The sequence below is a fragment of the Berghia stephanieae genome, chromosome 8 (assembly GCF_034508935.2).
Source record: "Berghia stephanieae isolate SIO BIC M18660-M18661 chromosome 8, UCSD_Bste_1.3, whole genome shotgun sequence".
Classification (NCBI taxonomy): Eukaryota; Metazoa; Mollusca; class Gastropoda; order Nudibranchia; family Aeolidiidae; genus Berghia; species Berghia stephanieae.
The window spans coordinates 26,365,162-26,392,618 of NC_088367.1; the positions used below are offsets into that span (position 1 = coordinate 26,365,162).

Here is a 27,457-nt window from a genome sequence, read left to right on the forward strand (position 1 = left end):
ATACTTTACATTTGCTTGTTACCCTCTCAGCCAGGACCAGGACAAAACCAAGTAATCTTATTCCATGACAAAGACAAAGAGCAACCTTGAGGAAAGTAGATACATCCCCCTTTCCCAACGTCTCCCGTGTGAGAATCCAAACACTTTTTATTTCATTCCGCTACAAAACCTCCTTTATTTCGAATAGTTATCGAATAAGATGGGCACCAACTTATCAAAAGCCTCAAACCTGAGACTTCTAAACTCAGGGTCATCTTGACCGATTTATTTGAAGTAAAAGTTTCATACCAAAACAAACAAAAAATGTATTCAGTCGGAAAACAGAAGGCAGGAAATGGAACTCCCGTCCAATTCCATTATTATTATTATTTTTTAATACTTTCCTTTTTATTTTCAGGGGTTTTACGGCGTTTGCAAGACTTTTAGGTTATTTCAGCGCCTTGTAAAAAGAATGATGCGAGGGGGAAAACTGTAGATCTGAAGTTAAAAGCACCAGAGAAAGTAAGACAAAGGGGTTCAAGTTGGGAAACGAAGATTTCAGCAACAGTCCACCGATGTGCTTGTTTTGATATAACCTAAAAGTCCCATCCAGGCACAAGCAAAGGATCCCGCTTTGAAAGATTCACTCAAAATTTTTCAAAGTACATTATATTCAAAACTAAAACGATTGTATTGCATAAAATAAAGATGATTTATAATGAAAAATTATTTCAACCAGCTGCATAGATTTTGCGCCCAGATATCCGGGTTTGTTTGTCTGTTTTTTTCTTTCTTTCTTTCAGAAGTCTAACTAATAATTTGACGCTTTTTTTCATATTAGACAGAATTTGAATTCATTGAAATTATGTTTACATATATACGATTAATATTTACTTGCAATTCCATTTCAATCGGAGAAATGGATTGAGAGTAAGGTGGGGGGGGGGGGTCTCTCCTAATTAAAATACGTTTGATTCCCTTCTCCAGAGGACTTATTCAACCAAATCAATCAAACTCCAATAAAGCTGGGAAAACACAACTAGGGTGACATTTGATTCTTAGTTTTTAAGGCAGGTACCGCACTTGCGACATTTAACATCACTTCAACGCTCGTCAAAGAATGATGATGAGTCAAACAATTGTATACAGCCGTTATAAGCTTTAAAAAAAAAAGGGTGGGGGGGGGGGGAGGGACAACAAGACAAATCAAACGAGGAACAGTAGGAGTTGGTTTATTTTGAGGGGCTTTACTACGCTTGTTGAACTTTCGGACCTATTAGGCCCTTTAAGCGCCGCTGAGAAGGAAGATGGTGGGAAAGCTAACAGATTGTCAGTCTGCATATCATATCCCAAGTTGGATGCAGAGATAAAGAGATGGAAGAAACGGCGAGATTAGAATAATCTGCAGATTGCAGTTATAGGATATGTCGATAAAGCCATTTCTTCATTTGATACAAACAATTGGTTTCCCCGTGGATAAGAAATGAGAAACACAATGGTGGATGACATAATTTCATATTTTGTTGTTTTTTTAATATAAATAATAAATGTCTTTTAATAAGTGTTAAGCACATGATAAGTACATGATTTTGAATAATATTCTTATTATTTGTCATTATCAGAAACGGTATAGGTACAATCACTGCGGTATAATTTTCCAAAACAACATGATAATATACGTATGATAATAATAATAATAATAATAATAATAATAATAATAATAATAATAATAATAATAATAATAATAATAATAAAAATAATAATAATATAAAAAGTAATAAAATATACATTCCTGGAGAAATCGTTTCCCAATGTTGTGAAAATAGCCTACATAAGAGTAAATAAGAAAAGAAAAATCTTTGTCTACAAACTCTTGGTATATTATAGTGTAAATGAGCTTAAGATATCTTAAAGTCGAATGAGGTTATCACGACTACAGTTGAAAGATTGGAGACATGGAGTTTGTCCAAGTCTGAGACGTTCGTGTCAATTTATTGACGAGCACGGAATGTTGTTCGTTTGCTTTTAAGGGTTTTACGACGCTTGCAACACATTAAGGTCATATCAGCGCCAGTAAAAAGGAAGAAAATGGGACAGTAAACAGTTCTAGAATTACAATTAAAGCATCCAAGAAAAAGTAAGACAAAGGGAAATTGGTTCAAATAAGAAACATGTGTAGATTCCAAGAGCACACTATCAAAGTTCTTAGTTTGAGATCACTAAAAGTCTCATACAGAAACAAGCACAGGTCCCCACTAGAGGAATACACTCAAATGTTTTACAAATCATATATTATAATATAAAGAAAACATAATACAGTGCATAACAGAGAAATGATTTACAAGAAAAAAAAATATCATCTCCCAAAACTAACTATACATTTGACTGTTTCCCCTCTCAGCCAGGGCATCTGGCCAGGACCAGGACAAAACCAAGTAATCTCATTCCAAGTCAAAGAAAAAAAGAAAGTTGGAAAACAGATATAGGCGGATAGAAGACGCAGTAAGTAATTCTCTGTCCACTATGGGAGGTCAGGAACCACATCCAGCAGGACAAAACTAAGTAATTTCATTCCAAGACAAAGACAGAAAGCAAGTTGGAAAACAGATATTGGGGTATAGAAGACACAATAAGAACCTCCCTGCCCACTATGGGAGGTCAGAAACTCCACCCAGCGAGCACGGCATGCAATAAATAAAGTTCACAACAAAGTCATGTATTATACCGCACATCTGACTATAATCCCAAAAGTAGCTGTAATATATTTTACACGGAAGAAAAAAAAACAAAAACAAAGACATAGAAGACAGAGAAATGTTTTGTTTGTTTTTAAGGGTTTTACCGCACTCGTGACACATTTAGGTCATTTAGGCGCCAGAAAAAAAGGAAGAAAATGGGATTGAGGAAAAAAAAAACCCAATTAAATTTGAAAGGACTCCGGAAAGGGCCCCGTCAAAACCAAGTAATCTTATTCCAAGACAAACAGATATAGGGGGATAGAAGACAACAGCAAGTGACCTCCTGCCCACCATGGGAGGTCAAAGACCCCACCCAGGAAGACAGACAGATCTCAACAGTAAATATATTATTATATCTTGACAAAGGTCCCAAACATTCCCAAACAGACAAAATAGTATCAAGCACCCGCTGTAACAAGGATACCCTGATGATTAACAATACCTGTCAAAAAGAAATGTGCTTTATACAAAAACGACAACAACAAAAACAAACAAACAAAAAAAAAACGACAGAAATTCATATCTGACTGTTTCTATATTAGGGAATGAGCTTTGTCAAGAATTGGTAAAAATAAACAAACAAAAAAAGTAATTTATGAAAAATAAAACAAAACAGAATATCTCCACAACATAGAAAACGCAATATGCTCTCCATTCTCCATTAAATATGTATTTAAAAAAGATGAAATTTTCAAAAAGGTGATAAAAGGACATAAAGATAGAAAAATAAATAGATAACAAATATCATCATCATAATAAGGTGGAAGGTAATACCTGAAAGTAATAAAATATTGGTTTTGACAAGTTCTTCTTTATGAAAATGCAATGAAGCTTATCAATATTTGGATCAAGAGTCTTCCTCAATAATATATTATTGTCACTTACAATGTATCATGTGTGTTTAATTTATATTGATACAATAATGATTCTTGAAATAAACCCTATGTAAGGAAAAAAATTTCTAACTTATATAGATGTAAAAAAAAATAAAATTACTTGAATCAAAGAATAGTAGCACAAATAATATTATCATCAATTATATATCCATTCATATACAAAAAAGCATGAACACATGAATATTGTTAATATAATATTGAATACGTTGTTATTAAATTTACAAACATGATACTACTGCACAGCCAGTCAAAAGAAAATTGAGAGAAAAAAGAGTTTCCAAATTCTGAATCGATATTATAGTAACAAAATAAAGGCAAGGGATGCAACTCATCACATCAGAAGATATAAGGCAACAATAATTGTAACAAACTTGTAGATAGATATTGGGGTCACAGTTCAAAGATCAAAGCTATAAATATATATATGAAAACGAGGTAACAACGTTGAAAAGGTTTTTATTGGAGGCGTGAATCTGATCATGTGTCAATGTCATTTTCTAAACATCACCTTTCTTAATAACTGTTTATCAATCAACCATTAGAGTAACTTTATTCCTTTATTATTTCTTTAAATTCATTTAGTTATTTTCCGAAATGTGTGTGAGTACTTTGTTTGTTTTAGGAGTATTACACAATTGTAACACTTATGTATATATGTATATGAAAGTAAAAAAAAGGCAAATGATGATTTACTGAAAAGATTTTAGATTAAAATTTAAGTCACACTTACAAGAGTCTAAGAAAGGTAAAAAGACTAGTTCAAGCAGGTACCGGAAGTAGATACAAGAAAGCATTGACATAAAAATGGAATCCATACTGAGTAAAGACACTCAAATAATACGAAAGGGGGTGATCTATGGTGGAACAGGATAATATCTCACAAAACGAAATAAAGATGGAAACCTCCCTATAATTGGGTCCTTTTCAGAAAGTAAAAAAGAAAAAAAAAAAACAAAAAACACCTAAATTTAAGGCGCAACCAAATTGGTTGTGAAATGACAAAATGAACAGGTTTTCGTATTTTTGATGACAATAGTTTTACTGCGGCATGCAGAGAGATTATGATGAATCTTTTCTTCTTTATAATTTTCAAATTTAAAGCTTCACAGAAGTCTCGGGTTTGAACACGTATGACGTGTTTAGGATAATCTTTATTGCTCAATGCGTGGAATAAAGGTTTTATAGTTCAAATTTGAAAAACACACAAAGTGTTTGCCAGTGTTGGACAAGGATGAAAATCGACAGATATACGGAATACAGAAGAAACAACAAAGAAATGGACTCCTTGTTCACGAGGAAAAGTCAGGCCTCTAATCCAGAGATGTGGACTTGAAATTTTCTTTTTCTTTTATATCTTACAATAATCTTCCTGAGAGCAGTAGTAGTGACTGCCTCAAGCCTTAGACAGTAAAAATACTAATGAAAAGGTGAAAGTGGAACAGGAAACCTTTCCATTTTCATCTTTTGGTTAGTGTTTTTTTTACAACAGTATTCTAGTCCTCCCAGTTTATCCAGGCATTAGAGTAGAGACGGAGAAATTTCAGTCCTGAGAATCAGAAACTCAAATGATTTCAATAACCTTTAAAAAATTGGATAAGAATAAAATCCGATGAAACATTTTTGAAAAACTTATATTTTTTCCAACTTTCAGACAGACAGTTAACTGATTTCCCTTTTTTCATAGAGAAAATTACATTCTGAGCGCGTTTATTCAGTGAGACACAATTTATATGAATATTAAACAATCTTAAACAACTCCATTTCATAATTCCATCAATATATATTATATCAGAAGTGGCATTGACAGGATGGCAGTGATCATGTAATAGTCATTAACTTCATAGTACACTGTGAATCATTATATAATCAGTTATTAAGTGTCACAACCGTCACACCGCACGATTCCAATTGCCTTTTAATCCAATCCAGATTAAAATATAGAAATTATCTTAAATTAGTCTTCAAATTACAAATAACTGAACTCTGCAGACAAAAATATACCAAGTAACAGGAACAAAAGAAAATCAAAATATAAAATAAATAATGATAATTCATTTTTTTTAAAAATGTGAATTAGAAATCAATAAATAACAAACATGTTTAGAGTAAAAATAGAAAACACGCTATGTATAATATTATATATATATATATATATATATATATATATATATATATATATATATATAATTAATCACATGTTAAAATCATGAAGTTACAAACGGATGTAAACTCTATGCACCCTTCCTCTTTTTCAAATAGGTCAACTAGCTAACTAGAGTTTTACTATTAAAATGTAAAAAAAAAAAAAGAAGAAAAAGACGAGAGAAAAAATATTGCATTTTCCTGATGGTCTGAAGAGTATTTTTTAAAAGTCTCAATTTTAATCCGAATCTTGACATCTGCAAGCTAGTTGTTCCATAACCAGAAAGTATTTGTGAACAATAAGATGAAACTTAAAAATTATGAACTTCTAATTGCACCTAAGACTTTTTATATTATTATTATTTTTATACTTTGGCTTTGATATATTCCTCATGATAACAATGTAAAATAAATTTGTAGGATATTATCAGATTTCTGACTAAGGGCTCGTAGCGTGGAAAATGTAGTATTGTAAGTAGATATGTCCGACAAAAACATCTTGGGGGAAAAATAACAAAAGAAAAAAAATCCAACCCCCCCCCCCCCCCCCCCCCCCCCCCCCCCAAAAAAAAAAAAACCCCCCAAAAAAAACAACCCCAAAACAAACAACAACAACAACAATAACAACAACAAGAAAAGAAACAAAACAGAGAAATCTGAAAAAAGGTCATGATCAAACACAGGCCAGGCCCTTCTTTTCATTAATGTTTGAATATACCTTAAAATAGAGGAATGCTTGGCATGAAAATATACTAATAATTTCAAAAACCATTCGCTGAGAAGGTAACCTTCATTTATTCAAATTTCTACTGTAAAAACAACAACAACGACGACGATGATGATAATGATGATAATAATAATAATATTTGATGATAATAATAATAATAATAATAATAATAATAATAATAATAATAATAATAACAATAACAATAACAATAATAATAATAATAATAATAATAATAATAATAATAATAACAATAACAATAATAATAATAATAATAATAATAATAATAATAATAATAATAATAATAATAATAATAATAATAATAATTACAGATGTATACACAGATAATCCTAAATTCGTATTCATAGCAAAAGTAAACCATAATATTGTATTGTGTATAATATATAAGGCAGTTGTTATACAAATTGATATCAACTTTTGGTGGTGATAAAGGTATAATGACTAAATGTTATTGCTGATGACATTGGTGTTGACATGGGAGATGATGAATGAAACAAGGAAACAAAGGTGGTGATGATGATGATGATGATGATGATGATGATGATGATGATCATGATGATTTTAATGATGATGATCATGATTATGATGACAACTAAAACAAAAATAACAATATGAATAATGACGAAGATGTTCAATAAATGATAATGCTGAAATTGTGACAAATATGATAATGAAAAAATGATATTGTATGCATATATTATACAAAACGAGAACCAATGCAGCCTCGAGACTGTCTAGAATAATATTTGTGAACTGAATAGCATTATAGAACAAGATGCTTTTTATTCAGATTCCATGTAACCATAGAGCTTTGAAAGTCTGTGGCTGAAATTTTGATGTGCCAAAAAAAGGAAAGCACGTATTCTGCCATACTCCAATAAAACATTTGTTTGTTTTTTTCATTTTGACACCAAACTTTTACTTCAAACACGCATGGCAAATCTACTCAAAGCTGACATCGTTTCCACAAAGACAACACTAACTATATAGGTCGCCACTTGAGCTGACATGAATTTATCTTAGTGAATAAAGACGAATCATCATTATCTAACTATTTATGTAATCATCATTAATCACCAGATTAAAAAAAAAACAGACTAATTATAATTTGAAAAGAATTTCCTGTCTCAGTGTGAAAGAGTTATCAAATTAAAAATAAATTGTGGGGATAAAGTCTATATCCAAAGTCAACCTTAAAAGGCAGTAGAGGAGATAAATGTCACAAATATGTCATGCAATGAATGACATCCATAATACCAGAAATACTAATGAACATTTATCATACCCATCATATCCCCTGATAGATTGCAGGTGTTGTGTTACAACTTGATACTAATTTATAGATAAGAATTTTATTTTTTTCTTTCCATTTCTGCCTCAAAACTTTCAGATAAAAAAGTTACGACTTGTTTTGACGTTAACTCTGTGGCTAAAACTTGAGAGAACTCAAACGACATTTCTGAATATTATAAAATTAATGATGTAAGTTCATGGAAAAAAGCAAACTGTAATATTTTGATTTTCTGCAGAACCTGAAGTAGCTGTGCAGTCAAATGTAATCTGTTTTCCTTCAGACTCGTTAATCATAAAACACAAACTGCGCACTGATTACAGTCCAAACAACATTATTGACATGTAATGCCATTGGGAAAATTTAATTACCTGCTCATTTGACAAGTGACAAAATCATTGTATAAATTGCAAAGTGAAATGAAATACATTGCGATGGTTTTGTACAGAAGGTATGGTTTAAATATTTGAAAATCAAGCTAGAGATTAAATGTATAAGAGCATTACAATACCACATGGCTTTGTGAACATTTTGTCTTCAATATCCTTCATTCAAACTTTAAGGATCATGAAAAGAAAATAATTTGATAATAATAATCACGTCCTCACTGTTTCACTATAAAATTTAAAGAAATATTTACAAAATAATTTCTTGATATATGTGGTTTATCCTTTGATGGTCTCAGAAATTTCTTAAGATTATTATTCTGTCAAAATGCCGAAATGTGATTATCTTTTTATTTTATTATGAGACAAACTAGAAACAACAATACTATTTCAAAAAGCATAACTTCTGTAGCGAAATATTATAAATGTGTAACAAATGAACAAAATGTACCAAGCATTTGATTGATAAGCCAAGGTGGTGGTGTAAAGACAACAAAGAAAATGTCTGGCCATGCCTGCAGGGCTGTACCTTGATACCATATACTTCCTAAAGAATCAATTTCATTGTTCCTTTCCTTTCAGTCATGGCTATCAATTCATTAATGGAATGTAAACTGTGATATGATGGAATAATAATAATAATAATAATAATAATAATAATAATAATAATAATAATAATAATAATAATAATGTAACAATTTAGAAGCTTTTAAAGATTTTACGTTGTTTTCAGTTTCAAATAAGCGATTTTATCTCAATTTTTTATAATTAAAAAAATAAATAAGGCGATATCTAAAAGCATGCAGGATCGTTGTGTGAGATATATGATTTTCTTTTATACATATTACTGTTTGATTTCATTACTAATACAAAGCAAAATGCCTCATTACAATAGACATAAATAAGTATGAACTTTAACTCCATTTCTTTCATCGCCTCAATTTTATCCATAATTCAAAAGATATAAGAATGTTTTAAGTTTTGTAAATACATTATGATAGTTATTGTATAACATTATATCATTTGAGATTATATCATTAAAATCTCTATCTTTTAAATTATAAAGCTCATTTTATCCAAAATTTGCTCAAAGAGAAATGATAAACTCCAAGAGTCTCTTTATTTTAATTTTAATTTAATACCTATTCTCCAGCTTCTGAGAAAAAGACTTATGCTCTATCTTTGAAGACAAGGTTACAACACAGATTTTTTTTATCGACAGCAGGTATGTAAGAGAAGGCCAGAGGTTTCTTTCATGAGTCAACAATGTAAAAAAGAAAAGAACCCAAAAACTTTTATGAATGGTGAAAATGATGATAGCGAATATGGTCGATGACAAGAGGGGTTGCTGGGAATGCGTCGATGAAGGCAGGGGTGAAAGGTGGAGGTAAAAGGTCAAGGCAGGGGTGTATAACTCTTGGTTGGATGGAGGATGAATCAGAAATACTTGTAGTCACCTCGACGAGACGACTGTCTGGCTGCATCAAGGGCACTTCTAGATGTGTTAAGGTGTCCTCCTTCGTCACGTTCCAATTCCTCCTTAAAATGAAAAAAAAAGAAGAAATTAAATAGTCAAGCAAACAACTTTAATTTTACAGTGATATAATACAATCATTTCCTTACTTTCCACCTGGGAGTCCCAATATTTCAGTGGTACACAAGTAGTTGCCTCATAAGTCGAGGAGCCAAGATCAATCCTAGGTGAAATCAAAGAAGAGTTTTCTAACCTCCTCTCCACCCATCAGTAATGGGTTGTTGGGTGTATTAGATCTGGTGGGAAGTACTTTGAAACAGACTAGCCCCTGATGTGTCGGTAGCAAACAGTTGCTAATGTCCATTCAACTCTAGAAAATCCGGGATAAACTTCAGCTCTTAAGACCTCCGTACCTAGAAAGAACTCATCGGTTTACACTTGCTTCCATGATAAATTGTTTGTGCACAAAAAAGTCTTATGCTTGCGTAAGTGTTCCTTTTTGTGATGATTAAAGCACATTGGGTATCTGTTATGGTGCAGGTATGTATAATCATAGCGGCCAACTTTTCAAATTTCAAAGAGCTAAATCGGGGCACCCTAACACAATTCAATACAGTCATGACCTAAAAACAAGAGTATGTTTGGACTAGTATATAATACAACCTAGATTTAGAGCCTTTTGCATTCCTTGTTTTAATTTGCTTATCAAAAAAGCATGATCCTGGGACATGCAAGGGTCATTTCCGTACATATAACAGTCCATTTTTTTTAAAAACAACTTTTCTCCAGATTGTCAAATCGGGACAGTTCCAATTTTATCAAGACAGCTTGCAGCTATGTATAATATAGTCAAGTTTAGTATATCTGTACATTTTACAGTATTAGTATAAATAAATATAAACACACCTGCTTACTTGGAATTATTTAAAATCTGTAGTTTTCATGGACGAAATAATACAAGTCACTAAATACATCTTTATAATTTACTCTCAATAATATTGAATAACTTTCTAAGTTCTTACACCATGTGATTTAGCACCATATTTTCATTTTTAGCATGATTTATTGAATTTGTTTAGCTTATTTTGTTCTGCAAATGGAGACCAGAATATTTCATGGACGTAGGCAGGTCAGTAAAGGTTAAAAAAAGAATACAAGATGGAAAAATGGTCAATCTGCTAAATAAACAAATGAGATGAACAAAACTTCCAACTGAAAACCTAAAATTGAACATGAGTCAATGTTACAGAGAAAAACGGGTTACACTTTTATAGATTCTTATTAAAGGGCTTCATGCTTCACACTATGATGCTCTGCATAACATGAGAGTTTTGGGTAAACTATGATGCTCTGCATAACATGACAGTTTTGGGTAAACTATGATGCTCTGCATAACATGACAGTTTTGGGTAAACTATGATGCTCTGTATAACATGACAGTTTTGGGTAAACTATGATGCTCTGCATAACATGACAGTTTTGGGTAAATTATGATGCTCTGCATAAAATGACAGTTTTGGGTAAACTATGATGCTCTGTATAACATGACAGTTTTGGGTAAACTATGATGCTCTGCATAACATGACAGTTTTGGGTAAACTATGATGCTCTGCATAACATGACAGTTTTGGGTAAACTATGATGCTCTGCATAACATGACAGTTTTTGGTAAACTATGATGCTCTGCATAACATGACAGTTTTGGGTAAACTATGATGCTCTGCATAACATGACAGTTTTGGGTAAACTATGATGCTCTGCATAACATGACAGTTTTGGGTAAACTATGATGCTCTGTATAACATGACAGTTTTGGGTAAACTATGATGCTCTGCATAACATGACAGTTTTGGGTAAACTATGATGCTCTGTATAACATGACAGTTTTGGGTAAACTATGATGCTCTGTGTAACATGACGGTTTTGGGTAAACTTTGATGCTCTGTATAACATGACAGTTTTGGGTAAATTATGATGCTCTGTGTAACATGACGGTTTTGGGTAAACTATGATGCTCTGTGTAACATGACAGTTTTGGGTAAATTATGATGCTCTGCATAACATGACAGTTTTGGGTAAATTATGATGCTCTGTGTAACATGACAGTTTTGGCTAAACAATGAAGATCCACTTAAAAGATAGTTTTGAGTTAATTATGATACTCTGCATAACGAGATAGTTTTGCGTAAAACAAAAATAAATATAAAAATAAAATATGTAAATAATCGGATCAAAGTTAAAATTATCAAAGTAGGAAATTTAAGTAGTTTTTCTATGAAAACAAAATTTGCTCTCATCAATGAAAATACTAATGAAAGAGTGACAATGGAGAGGCTTCGGATGGGAACAAAACAGACACCGGACGTGTCCGGTACAAACCCTTCATCAGCACAAAAATAAACAAATAAACGTTGAAAACAAATAAAATGGAGTATAAATGGTATCATCTATACTCAACGATGGCTGGAGTGTGAATGAAGCGTTAGAGTGGCGTGGGTCTGTGACTAGAGAGTCCCAAGGGTGTGATAGAAATGATAAGTTCAGTGAGAGATGTGAACTTTCTAGAAAGTTCACGTCTCTCTATTTTCTAGAAAGTTCACATCTTTCACTGGGCTTATCATTTCTATCAAATCAAAATATTTAAATGATTTTTCAATGAAAAGTTGGGCTTCTTTTGTCCGCATTTTCTAATCAAAAGTGTTCAGATCATTTCTATAAACATTATAATCAATGAGGTGCACACATGGTTCTTTCATTCCACTATTTAAAATATGAATGAACAGCTGTTTGTTGTTATTTTCACTTATAGACAATTAATGATGAAATTTTAACACAACAATAATTGAATAGGCAAAATGACACACAAAGAGCTTTGTCTGAATTGTTTTAACAACCTAAAGTTTTAAAATGTTGCCAACCATTTACAACAGTTAAAGTGTGACAGATTTAAAACAGGAGTTAAACTTTTATATCTTTATTTAATAAACATCGAATACTGACACTTTTACTTGGTAGACGGTGTTACAGAATACAACATTGAATACTGGAAAGATTTTTCTTCTGAGAGGACGTACTGAATATTTCTCTGTCGTCGATCTAATGGAAACAATTAACAACGTGGATAGAGAGAACAGCTATATTCCTATGATTTTAAACCTCTGGCTGAGTTCACAATTCTCAGCAAGCGTCATTCAAACTGCGAGGCCTACTACTAACTACTAACTACTACTACTACTACTACTACTACTACTACTACTACTACTACTACTACTACTACTACTACTACTACTACTACTACTACTACTTACTACTACTACTACTACTACTACTACTACTACTACTACTATACTACTACATACTACTACTACTACTACTACTACTACTACTACTACTACTACTACTACTACTACTACTAACTACTACTACTACTACTACTACTACTACTACTACTACCTACTACTAACTACTACTACTACTACTACTACTACTACTACTACACTACTACTACTACTACTACTACTACTACTACTACTACTACTACTACTACTACTAACTACTACTACTACTACTACTACTACTACTACTACTACTACTACTACTACTACTACTACTACTACTACTACTACTACATACTACTACTACTACTACTACTACTACTACTACTACTACTACTACTACTACTACTACTACTACTACTACTACTACTACTACTACTACTACTACTACTACTATACTACTACTACTACTACTACTATACTACTACTACTACTACATACTACTACTACTACTACTACTACTACTAACTACTACTACTACTATACTACTACTACTACTACTACTACTACTACTACTACTACTACTACTACTACTACTACACTACTACTACTACTAACTACTACTACTACTACTACTACTACTACTACTACTACTACTACTACTACTACTACTACTACTACTACTACTACTACTACTACTACTACTACTACTACTACTACTACTACTACTACTACTACTACTACTACTACTACTACTACTACTACCTACTACTACTACTACACTACTACTACACTACTACTAACTACTACTACTACTACTACTACTACTACTACTACTACTACTACTACTACTACTACTACTACACTACACTACTACTACTACTACTACTACTACTACTACTACTACTACTACTACTACTACTACTACTACTACTACTACTACTACTACTACTACTACTACTACTACTAATAATAATAATAATAATAATTATTATTAATAATGCACGTTTTGACAGCTGCTTGACCAAGACCTAATACCCAATTGATTTGGTAGGTCGCATATTTCAAACATCCAAGAAAGTAGTGCCACACCAAACAGGTGATAACTGTCAAAGACAAAGTAAGAAGCACTCCCTGTCTAGCTGATTAAACAATATGCAAACACATAACACACATCAAGACATAACAACACTAGCAGAGTTCTTGAGTCCAGTACATACAGGAGATAGTACAGAGTAGATATTAAATCAGTCCTGAGAACAAAATAAGAAAAAAAACATAATATAAAGCTTCAATACAAGGATGGAAATTAATGTTGGTTTCCAGGTTCTATTTTACAATTTTACATAAAGACCGGGACCAAAGGAAATTGAAGAACAGACCTTTCCCCATTTAATCCTAATTTTCATTTAGCAATATGTATTTTGTTTCCATGTTTGATTTTGACTTCCTATGTTCGTAACATAATTCAATATCTGTAAAGTGCTTTGAGATGTTTGATTCATGGAAAGCGCTCAACAAGTGTCATTTATTATTATTATTATTATTATTATTATTATTATTATTATTATTATTATTATTATTATTATTATTATTATTATTATTATTATTATTATATTTGCCAGGGCAAAACCGAGTAATCTCGTTCAACGATAAAGACAGAAAGCATGTTGGAAAACAGATACAGAGGATAGAAGACACAGTAAGTGCCTCCCTGCCCACTTTGGGAGGTCAGGAACCCCATCCAGTACTAATGGAATCATAATTCATGATGCATGAGGCATATCACGTAGTACTAATGGAATCATAATCCATTGTTACCTTCGAGGTGTAAGCCTCCTTTCATTTCTAAATGACACTGGTACTCTTGGAAATCAATTACCATCACCAAAGACCTCCTATCCACAACCACCACAGCTGATCACTCACACTATGACAAAATGCACTATCTGCTAATTCCTGTTATTATGGCTCCATTATACCATCAGAAATGTCAGTTTATATCTGCGTGGCTTATATACCTTCACTACATCATTCTCAAATCTCTCATTCATCATTAATGTTTCACTCATCATGTTTTGGTGATAAAGGGGAAACCCGAAACGTCCACATTATCTGTCTTAATTCAATAAATTGAAGATTTCATTACTTATCGTTATTTTTTCCATGGAAGTTGAGGCAAGTATATCCACTTATTACTCCAACATATCAGCTGTTTAGACTGATCAAGGTTTCTCCTACTGTACACATCAATGTTTATCAAGTGACATGATCACTCATTATGAAGGATCTAACTAGTAAACCGAACGACATGGCCACACCACTATCTATTGAGTACCAATGACCCATCAGAGATTATATTATTATAATGTACTCATCAAACACCCGTCGCATTGCCATAGCGGGGAAGTGGGTATACCCTCCACTGAATGCTTATATATAAAAGATAAATCAATAAATCTAGAAAAGATATGGCCTTAAACACTATAAAATTGCACGCACGTCATAAGATATGTCTAAATCACTTTACACACATTGCCTCACTCAACTAAGGAGTGAATGAGTACTTGACTATAGGCAGTGTCGGATATTGTAAGAGTGCAAGTGTACAAAAAAGACATATAATGGGTGACTGGTGTTGTATGAAATGGAAATATGGTTCTATATGGCCTGCGGAGAGATAAAAATTAAATATTGGGAAGCGCATTGAACATGGTAAATCCGTGGAAATGTGCTATTTAAATATTCAAATGTATTTATTCATTTATGTTTGTTTGTTTTTGTTTTTGAGGGTTTTACGTTTTTAAGGTCATGTCAGCGCCTGTAAAAGGGAAGAAAATGGGATAGTAAAAAGTTTAAGAATAAGAATTAAATTAATGCAACCAAGAAAAAGTAAGACAAAGAGGAATTGATTCAAATAGGAAACAGTTGTAGATACCAAGAGCACACTATCTTGGTTTGAGATCACCTAAAAGTCTCATCCAGACACTAGAGAAATACACTCAGATGTTTACAAATTCTTATATATATATAACACAAAAAATTAATACAATGCCAAACAGACAGATGCTTTACAAGACAAACAATATCATCTCCAAAACTCTTACTATACATTCGACTATTTCCCTCCCAGCTAGGGTATCCAGGGCCAGGACAAAACCAAGCAATCTCATCCGAAGACAAAGACAGAAAGCATGTTGGAAAACATATAGGGGGACAGAAGACACAGTAAGTGCCTCCCTGCCCACTATGGGAGGTCAGGAACCCCACCTAGTATTCATTTATGCCATGCTGTGACAACATTCAACTTCTAAAGTCCTGCAGTGGAAGTGCAGCATTCCTCTTTGGTGATAACATTGGCGTTGTTGAGTACCAATGGACTCTCTATTTCGTGTTACTTAAGATATACATTTTTTTTTTCTCCTTAATCTGAATTCAAAATAAGTTTACATTGTCAATACTGATATAAAACCTCTTTTGTACTTCATAGTTGTTTGCATAATTTGTCAGATTAATTATGTATTATCAACATTAAAAAAACACACACAAAAATTTTTTTTACTCTCCTACTATTGCATCTGGTAAGGAATACATTTGAGCATTTGAATTCGATATTCAAACTGACTCCTTATTTGAAATTAGCAAAGTTGATATTAGCATAAAACATGAAAACATTAAAACATATGCTAATCTTTCTTATTTTTAAAGTTTAAAAAACCCATAGAAACTGAACATTCTAGTGCAAAATTAAAACTTTGACTTTAAGGTGCGAATTACTAAATGATTCTGTGGAAACACTATTAAAATCTTTATATACGACTATCTTTAATCAAATGGGATCCACATAATATATGGATAGTGCTAAATGCGTTGCTATTAAGGAGGCAAGATATATACATATATTCAGATAGGTGCCTAGCGCTTTGTCAATCTTGTTATTGTTATTATTATTATTATCAATTTTTAAAAAAATTATTATCATCATCATCATCATCATCATCATCATCATCATCATCATCATCATCATCATTATTATTATTATTATTATTATTATTATTATTATTATTATTATTATTATTATTATTATTATTATTATTATTATTATCATTACTATCATTATCATCATCATCATTATTATTATTATTATTATTATTATTATTATTATTATTATTATTATTATTATTATTATTATTATTATTATTATTATTATTACTGCTGTTATTGTTGTTATCATTATTATTGTTATTATAGATAGTAGGAAAACATTTTTTTTCTTCTAACCTCAGAAATGAAAGAGATCCAAAATAAAAAAAATAAATAAATAAAACAGAGAGAATAGATAAATCAGAAAAGAATCTTAAAACGCTTTACTAAATACGAACAGAAAAGTCAATTTACATAATTGGTGAATCTAAAACTTATTGGTGGACTCCATTTTAATACAAAACAATACAGGGTGCATCCATAGCATTAATTACAAATCCATACCATAAAATTATTATTTATAAATCACCTCCCCTTGAATGAAAGAGATGTTTAAAATATTGCAACACAATGCATTATTATAATTCTTTTATAATGCACTATCATTTTTGAGAAAATATTTCTGTAAAACCTTCTATACATAGATAGTTAACATCCGATAAACAATTACAACTAGTTCTTTTTCTTCTTCATTATGTAGGACCTCAAGTTTAAGGACCAAAAGACATTTGATTTTAAAAGATGATAAGCAAAAAGAACAAAAATTATCTAAAAATAGACATTGCTGAATGCATCATCTAACAAGCCTCGATGCTTGAGGATGCTATAGGCACCTTGATAATCAGTCGTCATAATGTAAACTAGGGCAGTGATTAGTAAACATAGCGAACTACTCAGGTTTTACTATCAATGGCATGTGTCTAAGTAAAATATCCACTGTTCTAACGCTTGATCAATAGAACCAAAACAGAAAACTATGTGTAGATTTAAACGTTTATAATATGATCAAGACAATTGTTGATAACTAGTCACTCATTTGGCATTTGGTGGTATAAAAACAATAACAATGATCGGGCAGAGGTCGATATCATTCAAATTATTGTTAACAAACAACCAACTATGTTTGTCCGAGCTTGTGTGTAAGTGGGCCACAAATTCAATGTTTTGGTTGGTCAAAAATCTACTGATTAATGGGGATGATCTATATTACAGTTCCTAGTGCTCGATGTCATTGGTCACATTGCAAAATATGCTCAAAGTGACACACATAGTGAAAAGTGTTCGCAGTTTTTGAAATATCTAACATCACGATTGGTCAGTTTGTTCAGCTTGACACATGGGTATGTTTACAACTTTCATAAACAAAGCGGCGTGTTTATATTTGTTCAGAAATATCTAATCTTTGGACAGCAACAAATCATGTGACTTGGTTGGACGAGAAAACTTGAATATAGATCGCTCCCATTGATTGCAATGTGATATTAAACGATGAAAAAGGTGGTAGTCTTACAGTCTGTATGGATCGGCAATGAAATGACGAGCACAGACCTAGTCATTGAGAAAACTAAGCGTTATTGCTGAATAGTTATAACTGACAGCATTCAAGGTCTGTGAGTCTTGTTCACTATTACAAAATATTGAGCTAGAAAAACTATTGATTACTACATGTAAATGTTCCGTGATCATTTGACCTTGTGGAAATAAAAAATTAACATCTACCTTAACCCTTTCTACATTTTGAGTTTTGAAGAGTAACTCTTTTGCTGTATTGCCATTCGCATGGGTTATCAATTCAACAACTACACGCTCTGTTGAAGAAAACCACTGTAACCCATTTACAAGTCAAAGATAAAAAAAGAAAAAAGAAAAGATAACAAGCAGAAAAAAAAAAAAACCCATTAACTAATATGCAAATGAATATATATAATGATATATTTGGGATAACATAATTTAATTAAATTTCCTATAGTTTGTATATTTTAAACACACATTACATCTATCAGCAATAACAATAGATAGTCCACAGCCATAGATATTCAAAGAGAGACAAAAATGAATTCATGACAGATAAGGTAAAAAACAAAAAACAAAGAAAAAGCAGAATTTCAAATCTTATGAACGCCAAGGGCTTCTCCTCTATCAACAGAGAGGACAAAATGGTGAATAAGATATAAACTATTATACTGACATAAGGGTAAAGTAAAAGGATGACTTGGAGATGTTGTAAATATCAAATATAAAAGGAAACCAGGAACATTCACACCATTTTCTGTCAATTAAAACTGGAGTTCAAATTCTACTTGATCATTATTTTTCCCTTTTCCGAGCTTCAAGCGTTAACAATTGTATTTTTCAAAGACAACAAAACATTAAGACAACACCATGCTCAGGTATAATTTGAAAATTTGGATTTTTAGACACTTTTAAAACACTGCGACTTTAAAGATGGTATCAACACAATAGTAGCAAGACAATACTACCGGTGGTATACTTCAAGCAAACATTTCAACATTGTAAGACAAATTTTTTTTTCATCCGATTAAAAATGAGCTTTCTTAAACAAAAATTCTGATTTTCAGACAAAATTCAGTTTGATCCCTATATTAATCAAGCCAAGCATTTTTTTTTGTCTTTTGATTAAGCGCTTCTGAGCACCTTGGTGGAAAGGGGCGCTATAGAATTTACGCATTATTTATTTATTTATATATTTATCTATTTATTTCAGTCTCACAGAGCAACAAAACACGCTACACTGTTTTCAATTGTTCTTGCTAATAGCCGAAGAACGGTTTGAGCCTAGATGTATGTTATTACTTATTTCGAAGTTATTATTTCAATTCTTGGTCAAGAAAGTCTATGGTTTACCTTATTTAGATATGGAGAGTCGGAAAAGATTAGCATTGCAATAAAATCCAACAAGGGGAGAACATTAAGTAATGACAAGAATACATAGGATTAATATTGACTAGCATGCATACATTTTAGTGGCTGTTTATTACATTTATCATTACCTAAACATAGCACAGACAAAAACCTGCCCACGGTTTTTCTTCCACGTCAGTGATACCTCTGTAACACACACACACAATCGCCAGGAAAGCAATTTAAAAACAAATAAATGAAAGGAAAAAAAATAAAAATAAAAGGGAAAGAGATAACCTTTAACCTTAAAATTGTAAATATGGATGTCAATGTCAACAACTAAAATTGAAATGCTCTACTTATATGGTACTAAAAAGTTTTAAAGTAATTCTAATAAGTCTTGGAGTCTGTCTCTGTGTATTGACAGTGACAATATTGAAACCTCTGCCATGTGATGAATCATCTACAAATTTTACACACTTCCCAAATAATGATCTTACAAAGTAAAACTTTGAAAACAGCTCTAATTATTTCAATGCTATGAGGGTATAATCAAACAAACTTGTATAAAAATAACTGAATTTTTAAAATATTATATAAAAAAATAAAACTCTCAATAAAAGTAAATAAATAAAAAAATACGTTGAGTTTAAGAATATATTTTGGAAGTATTTTTTTTTGTCCAAAGAGCAATGTAAAAGAAAAAAGGTAAAAGCCAGCTAGGGGTTAAGACAAAAAAAAGGAGTAAGCCACTTTAGTCAAAAAAAAGAACATATCAATAAATACAATCTCTAAACAAATAAACGAGATTATAGTCTGGAAGAAGAAATGATAAAATTAAAAGCAAGTAAATTTTATCGGGGTTTTATCGATGTAGAGGTCTCTAACCTCGATGTCCATTTATTTGTCCAAGTGGGTTCAAATGTTTAAAAAAATGATGACAGCATTCTATTAATATTGAAATTTCAATCCATGAAGCAGCTTCCCGATTTTTATCAAAAACAAAACAAAACAAAAATTCACATTTTAAAAAATATCTTTCGACATCACTTGATTAAGGAACTTTTAGTATTTCTCGTCTTATTCTTTGAAAAACCCAACTGGTTCAGTATAACTGTCCATGTCCTCATCCAATATATATTTTTAAAAATTAAAAAATCATGATCCTTTCCCAAAAGTTTGTAGTGCATTTTAACGGTCATAATAATATAGCTCAGAAGCCTAACGTATTTGGTTTAAAATGAGTAAGGGTGACTGTAAACATTAGCTGGAGGAATAGTACAAATTTGACACTTTGAGATTGTCTATTTTGTATTTTACTTGACATCACTTCTGGTATTGATCTACTGGGATATCTAACAGCCCATGGCACAAGATTGTTATTTTAGCCCTAGCGTTTATTTCATAACGAGGGAACAAACCTGGGTTTTCATTAGTGCATTTATTTTACCAGTTTTGAATGAGCACAGTCTTTGATTACAATAAGTTTTTTTAAAATATTAATTTATCTTACCTCACTCCTAATAGCCTTCAGGATTGTGTAAGGGGCAAAGCCTACCACCCCTTTGTAGTTGCGCAGTTTCCACCAGTTCTTGGAGTTATCCAAAACCTGAAACGAGATAATAGCGCACATTACTCATTTTGTCTCTCTATTTAAGTCTATAGTTTTATCTGAATTTAATCTCAAAGTCGAGTATCGAATAAGAATCATCCCCCCCCCCCCCCCCCCCCCCCCCCCGCCCCAATGATTTAAAACAATTTCAAAACATTAAAATTCCATTTGATTATAATGTGTTCTTACAGGTATCCTGGTATCTTCCATTTTGTATCCATGTCTGTATCATGCCATTACCCATTTTGTATACATGTCTTACAGAGCTCTCTATCATGGTATTATCTATTTTGTATACATGTCTTACAGAGCTCTGTATCATGGTATTATCTATTTTGTATACATGCCTTAAAGAGCTCTGAATTATGGTATAACCCATTTTGTATACATGTCTGTATCATGGTATTACCTATTTTGTAGACAGGTCTTACAGAGCTCTGTATCATAGTGTCTTCCATTTCGTATACATGTCTTACAGAGCTCTATATTATGGTATAACCCATTTTGTATACATGTCTTTTACAAAGCTCTCTATCATGGTATCACCCATTTTGTATACAAGTCTTACAGAGCTCCGTATCATTGTATCACTCATTTTGTATACAAGTCTTACAGAGATCTGTATCATAGTATCACCCATTTTGTATACATGTCTTAAAGAGATCTGTATCACGGTATCACCCATTTTGTATACATGTCTTAGAGAGATCTGTATCACGGTATCACCCATTTTGTATACATGTCTTAGAGAGATCTGTATCACGGTATCACCCATTTTGTATACATATATCTTACAGACAAGTTTAATTCATTTGATTGAAGCTTAGGTCATCAGCCAATCGATCAGGCAAAGGTTGTGGATAGTTTCGTTTAAAAAAAATTAAGTGTACACAAACTTGGACAAAGTTCACTTTTGAAACGGTCTCATTTGCCCATGTTAGTTATTTTAAGGTAACAAACATCATTTGCTTGTTATGTTTGTTATGTTTATTCGTAAGCCCAGTAAGCTTTAATTTGCCCTTGGTTTATGTGTCCCCTATTTGTAGGTCTAAGAACCAAATGCCATTATGCATTTGTTTTAACAGTGTGATAAGGTTATTTGATTTGAGAGTATCTCCATTATAATTGAGATCACAATAAAATCACAAAGGATTTTCACACTTGTAAATAAATAGACATTGGCCATAGTGCTACAGGTAACTGAACGAGTGAAAAAAGAAAATTATCAGCGGTAAAAACTTACATGTAAAATATCTCCCTTTTGTACATCCAGTTCCTTGGAGTTCTTGCCAAGACGATCGTGTGCTGCCTCATAAACTCTGCAAGAAAAATGGAAAATAAATGGATACTACACTCAAATCTTGGTGACACAGCAATTTGTCAATACTTATATATACACACACACACACACACACACACACACACACACACACACACACATATATATATATATATATATATATATATCAACCCCCTGTTGACTCTGGAGTAAACCTCTTTGTTTTAAGTATCGTATGGGTTGTAAATAGGGTCAAGCTCATAGACTAGTCTAATGCCGCTATGTGGCCTTGTGGTATGACACTCGCCTTAGGACTGGAAGGTCCAGGGTTCGAGTCCTGCTCTGAGTGGATAATGGATGAGTTCTTGAAAAAAGGCTCTTTACTCACATTCTATCACCATGCTCAGATGTAAAATGGGTGCTTGGCTGTTAACAGCATTGTCCCTGCCAGAAACAAAATTTGCAATATCACCTAACAGGTGTCATGCCTCATCCAACATGTTACGTGTTGCTGTTGGTGTCAGGGACCCCTTGTAAAGTGCTTTGAGAAGGTTAAATGGATATTGATCTATATAAATGCAAAAGTTGTTGTTTTTTTCCTTTTCAGTTCATAGTTCGCATTTTCTTTCCTGTGTCTGTAACAAATATGCACACCCTTTTGACTCAATTTTGCAATTGAATAGGGACATTATGGTATAGATAGAATGTGCTTGGCCAAGGAGTTCACAACATTGCCATCCGGAAGTATAACGGACCAACACACAAACTCTGTGTAACCATGAACTTTTATAGTCTGGTTAATACACTTTAGTGAGAACAACTCACAAACGCGGATGGCAAAAACAATAACAAAGGCCTGAGTGACGTCATCTGCATACTATCTATAGGTACTTAGATGGTACCAATGACAGCTACTACAATAACAACTACAATGAAGACAATATTATCAACCAAGCCAATAAATCCAGTTCAAAAACAACACAAAAACAATATCATCATCATCAACATCGACAACAACAACATCAACAGCAATAACAACAACAACAACAATAACAACAACAACATATCATCATCATCATCATCACAACAACGTCAAAAACAACAACAACAAACAACATTAACAACACAAACTCACAGAGTATCATCCATCCTCATCAGATCCTCTAGGTACTGAGCATTCTCATCTTGACGAGTCATGAGGGGGAATTTGTTTGGTGGCCTGATTTAAACAATAAAAGAGGGTGGGTGTGGGGGGGGGGGGGGGGGGGGGGGGGGGGGGGCGGGGGTGGAATCATAAGCAAAGTGAATGCTAAGCTGTTAGAAGATGTGGACTGAAAAGTAAAAAACGTTTAGACATCACGATTCTGGATTTAGAGTGATGTATTATCAACGTTTTTATTGATTTTGTTAATGGCTGAAGAAAAGTTTTGAGCCCGAAACATTCCGTGTTTGGTAGTTTGTTCTTTCATGAAGCTGTCATTCTTCATTTTATGTACAATATTTTTTAAAATCATAAGCAAAGAAAAATATCTTTTCAAAAATGATAATGATGGTGGTGGTGGCATTGGTAGTGGTGGTGGTGGTGGTGGTAGTATTGGGAGTGGTGATACTTAATTTGTTGGAACTACACAAATGCATATCGATGGCCTGTTGATCTATCCTCTGAAGTATCCTATTGCAAAGACATGACTTCAGAGGTTAGATGAACGGGGCATCGATATATATATATATTTATTTATCATTGTGAAAACAAAATAACTGGTGGTTGTGATTTCATCATCATCATTACCATTATCATCATCATCATCATCATCATCATCATCATCATCATCACTATCATTATCATAATCATCAAAATGATGTAGATGTTGACAATGATATTTACAATGATCATGATGAGGATGATTACAATTTACAGGTTACATTATTTCATTTCTGAGCTGATAAAGTAAAAAGTGAAATTTAAGTCAATCAAAGAAAGAACCAATGTGTCAAAAGTGTCAAAAATAGAATTTTAAAAGAGAAAAGTTTTCATCACCTTTCCAGGTCTCCATTGTGGTGTGAGAAGTTGTTAGTGCTGGGGCCATTGTTGTAACCAATGTTGTTATTACTGAGGTGATTGCTGCTTAAACGGTCAAGGCCAGGGAGTTGGTGGGTCCTGAGGTCTTCATCGGGGAAAGGGGTAGGTCTGGCAGGTGGGCCGTGCTGGAATTGGGAGGAGGAGGAAATGAAGAGGTTAAAATGGCCTACAACAATACAACATGATTTTAAAAGATGAGAATTTTAAAAGATTGCGCATTGATTGCAATTCTTTCCAATTTAAGATATTCTTGGTGTGATAATACATCATATCACAAGGGGAAAAAAAAATCATGACCATTAAAAAAAAAGAAAATAAAGCAATTTATTATAGTACAAAAACCTTTACCATACAGCATTTGGTAATACTATAGATTGTACGATTCAAATTACATTCATATTAAAGTTATTCATTGACCATTTTATTTAAAATTACATACATACAGCTTATTGATATGAAATAAGAAAAAAAATACTTTTACAAAATATTAAAATGTAATAAAGTATTTTCATTTCTTTCTTTCTTCCTTTTTTTCCCATTGGTTCAGACAGCCTAGTAGTATTTACAAATGATATATCACATGATGTCCTGGATCTGTTAGATATCTGGCAAAAAGTACTTTGAAAAAGATTAGTATCCTAACCATTGCTACTGTCAGTTTAATGTTACAAATAAACTGTGGCGCTATAAGTATTTTTTTTTAAATTTTATTTTTATTTTTTTTTTAAGGACTGCTTATTATCATTACTGGTCCTTTTGCGTGGGCTCTACCAACCAAGCTGTTGCAACCCCCAGTTTTGCAAAGTTTTTCAAATTGGAAATTCAAAAAGCCATTTTCAATTACATATTGAACAGGATGGTCATTCATTGGAGGTGCTCTGATTGGTTCTGACATGGGCATCATATTGGGTCCTTGGTGCATAGATGCTGAGCGACTGGCCACCTCATCGATAACACTGCCTGCAGGCTGCCAGCCATCAAAGAACTGAGGTACATAAGGAGGAATGTGTCCTTGCCACTCAGACCTGGAAAAAGAGAAGAAGAAAAAAACCCATAAAGTTTTGACCGACCTTGTGAAATCGTTTTCAAACACAATATTGTGGGTGCAGTTATTTTTTACTGAAGCTATATATATATATATATATATATATTTTATATATATATATATATATATATATATATATATATATATATATATATATATATATATATATATATATGGTCATTGAAAGTCAATTAGAAGGTTGGGGAGGGAAGATTCATTACTGTCAACTGCCAGATGAGAGAAGGTATAAAATTGCTTGTCAAATATAGTGAGATGTTGGGGAGAGAAGGGGTGAGATTCAAACCTACTGGTTGTCCAGTGCAGCTATGTGGTCTTGTGGTATGACACTCGCTTTCAGATCGGAAGGTCCTGGCTTTGAGCCTTGCTCAGCGCATGGTTGAGTCCTTGGAAAAGTCTCTTTACTCACATTCTCTCACTGTACCCAGGTGTAAAATGAGTACCTGGCCGTTAACAGCGTTGTCTATGTTGGAAAAAAATTGTAATACAGCCTAACAAGCATCACGCCTCGTTCTACATGTTACGTGTTGCTGTTGGTCAGGGACCCCCTATAAAGTGCTTTGAGCACGTTTAGTGGCTTTATAAAAGCTCAAATTTTTTCCCAGAGCATGACACAACTCAAGTTCTTTAGAGGTCAGAGGGTTTTGTAAAAGCATCTTGGCCTCAGCTGTCAAACCAGGGGCCAGACTCAAAACCTCCAGATGAAAGAAGGTGTAAATTGCTTGCCAAATATAGTGAAATTTGGGGGGGGGGGGGGGCAGGATGCGATTCAAACCTGCTGGTTGTCCAGTGTTTTCCTAGAGCGTGCCACAATTCTAGTTCTTTCGAGGTCAGACAGTTTTGTAAAAGCATCTTGGCCTCAACTGTCAAGACAGGGGCCACAGCCTGGTCTCCCAAATTCTGATTCCCATGGTATGGATCACGACTGGCCTCATAGATCAGACTCAGGGGTGTGAAGAGGAAATGGACCAGCTCTGGGGCATTGGGATCGTGGATGTGTGCCTTTAATTTAGCCTGAAAGTAAGAGAGAAGGATATCAATAAAGTAGAAAACAAAATGTGGAATGAGTTTTGGTGATTCTCATATTAAAACTTATTTAAGTCAAAATGTAGTCGGAGGGCAATAATAGAATTGAATGAGCTTTAAAATGAAAGAATATCTCTTAGAATTATTCAAGGTTTGGATAATGAAAATATTTGTTTTAACTTTGAGAGAACCTGTCAGGGAACACCTATCAACAACAAAGTAAAGAGGAATACAAAGTGTAGAATTTCATAGCTTAGTATATGTTATATGTTTCAGTGACTGATGTCATGTAACTGTGAAGCACTTTGAGCTTAGATATTTGGTAAGGCATGGCTATGCGGTCTTATGGTATGACACCTGCTTTCAGATCGGAAGGTCCTGGGTTCGAGCATCGCTCAGCGATAGTTGAGTCCTTGGAAAAGACTCTTTATTCACATTCTCTCACTGTATTCAGATGTAAACTGAGAACCAGGTTTTTAACAGCGTTGTCTCTGTCAGGGAAAAATGGTAATATCGCCTAACAGGCGTGCGTCTCCTTCTACATGTTACGTGATGATGTTGGTCAGGACCCTTTGTAAAGTGTTTAGTGAATATTGCACTATATAAAAGTTCCAAGTTTGTTGGG

At 32.9% G+C, this 27,457-nt stretch overlaps 1 protein-coding gene across 3 annotated transcripts in view; it reads right to left on the reverse strand.

Annotated features, from left to right (window-relative positions):
* The window catches only part of LOC144978434 (uncharacterized), a 127,085-nt gene that overhangs the window by 14,008 nt on the left and 85,620 nt on the right, over positions 1-27,457 (reverse strand). For all 3 annotated transcript variants that reach the window (XM_078924491.1, XM_078924493.1, XM_078924492.1), the window contains exons 12-18: positions 26,582-26,820; positions 25,588-25,768; positions 24,702-24,868; positions 23,799-23,882; positions 22,628-22,703; positions 21,286-21,381; positions 9,635-9,716 (exon numbers count right to left, since the gene is read on the reverse strand). In XM_078924491.1, the coding sequence (XP_078780617.1) occupies positions 9,635-9,716; positions 21,286-21,381; positions 22,628-22,703; positions 23,799-23,882; positions 24,702-24,868; positions 25,588-25,768; positions 26,582-26,820 (925 nt within the window). The remainder of the gene's footprint in view (positions 1-9,634; positions 9,717-21,285; positions 21,382-22,627; positions 22,704-23,798; positions 23,883-24,701; positions 24,869-25,587; positions 25,769-26,581; positions 26,821-27,457) is intronic.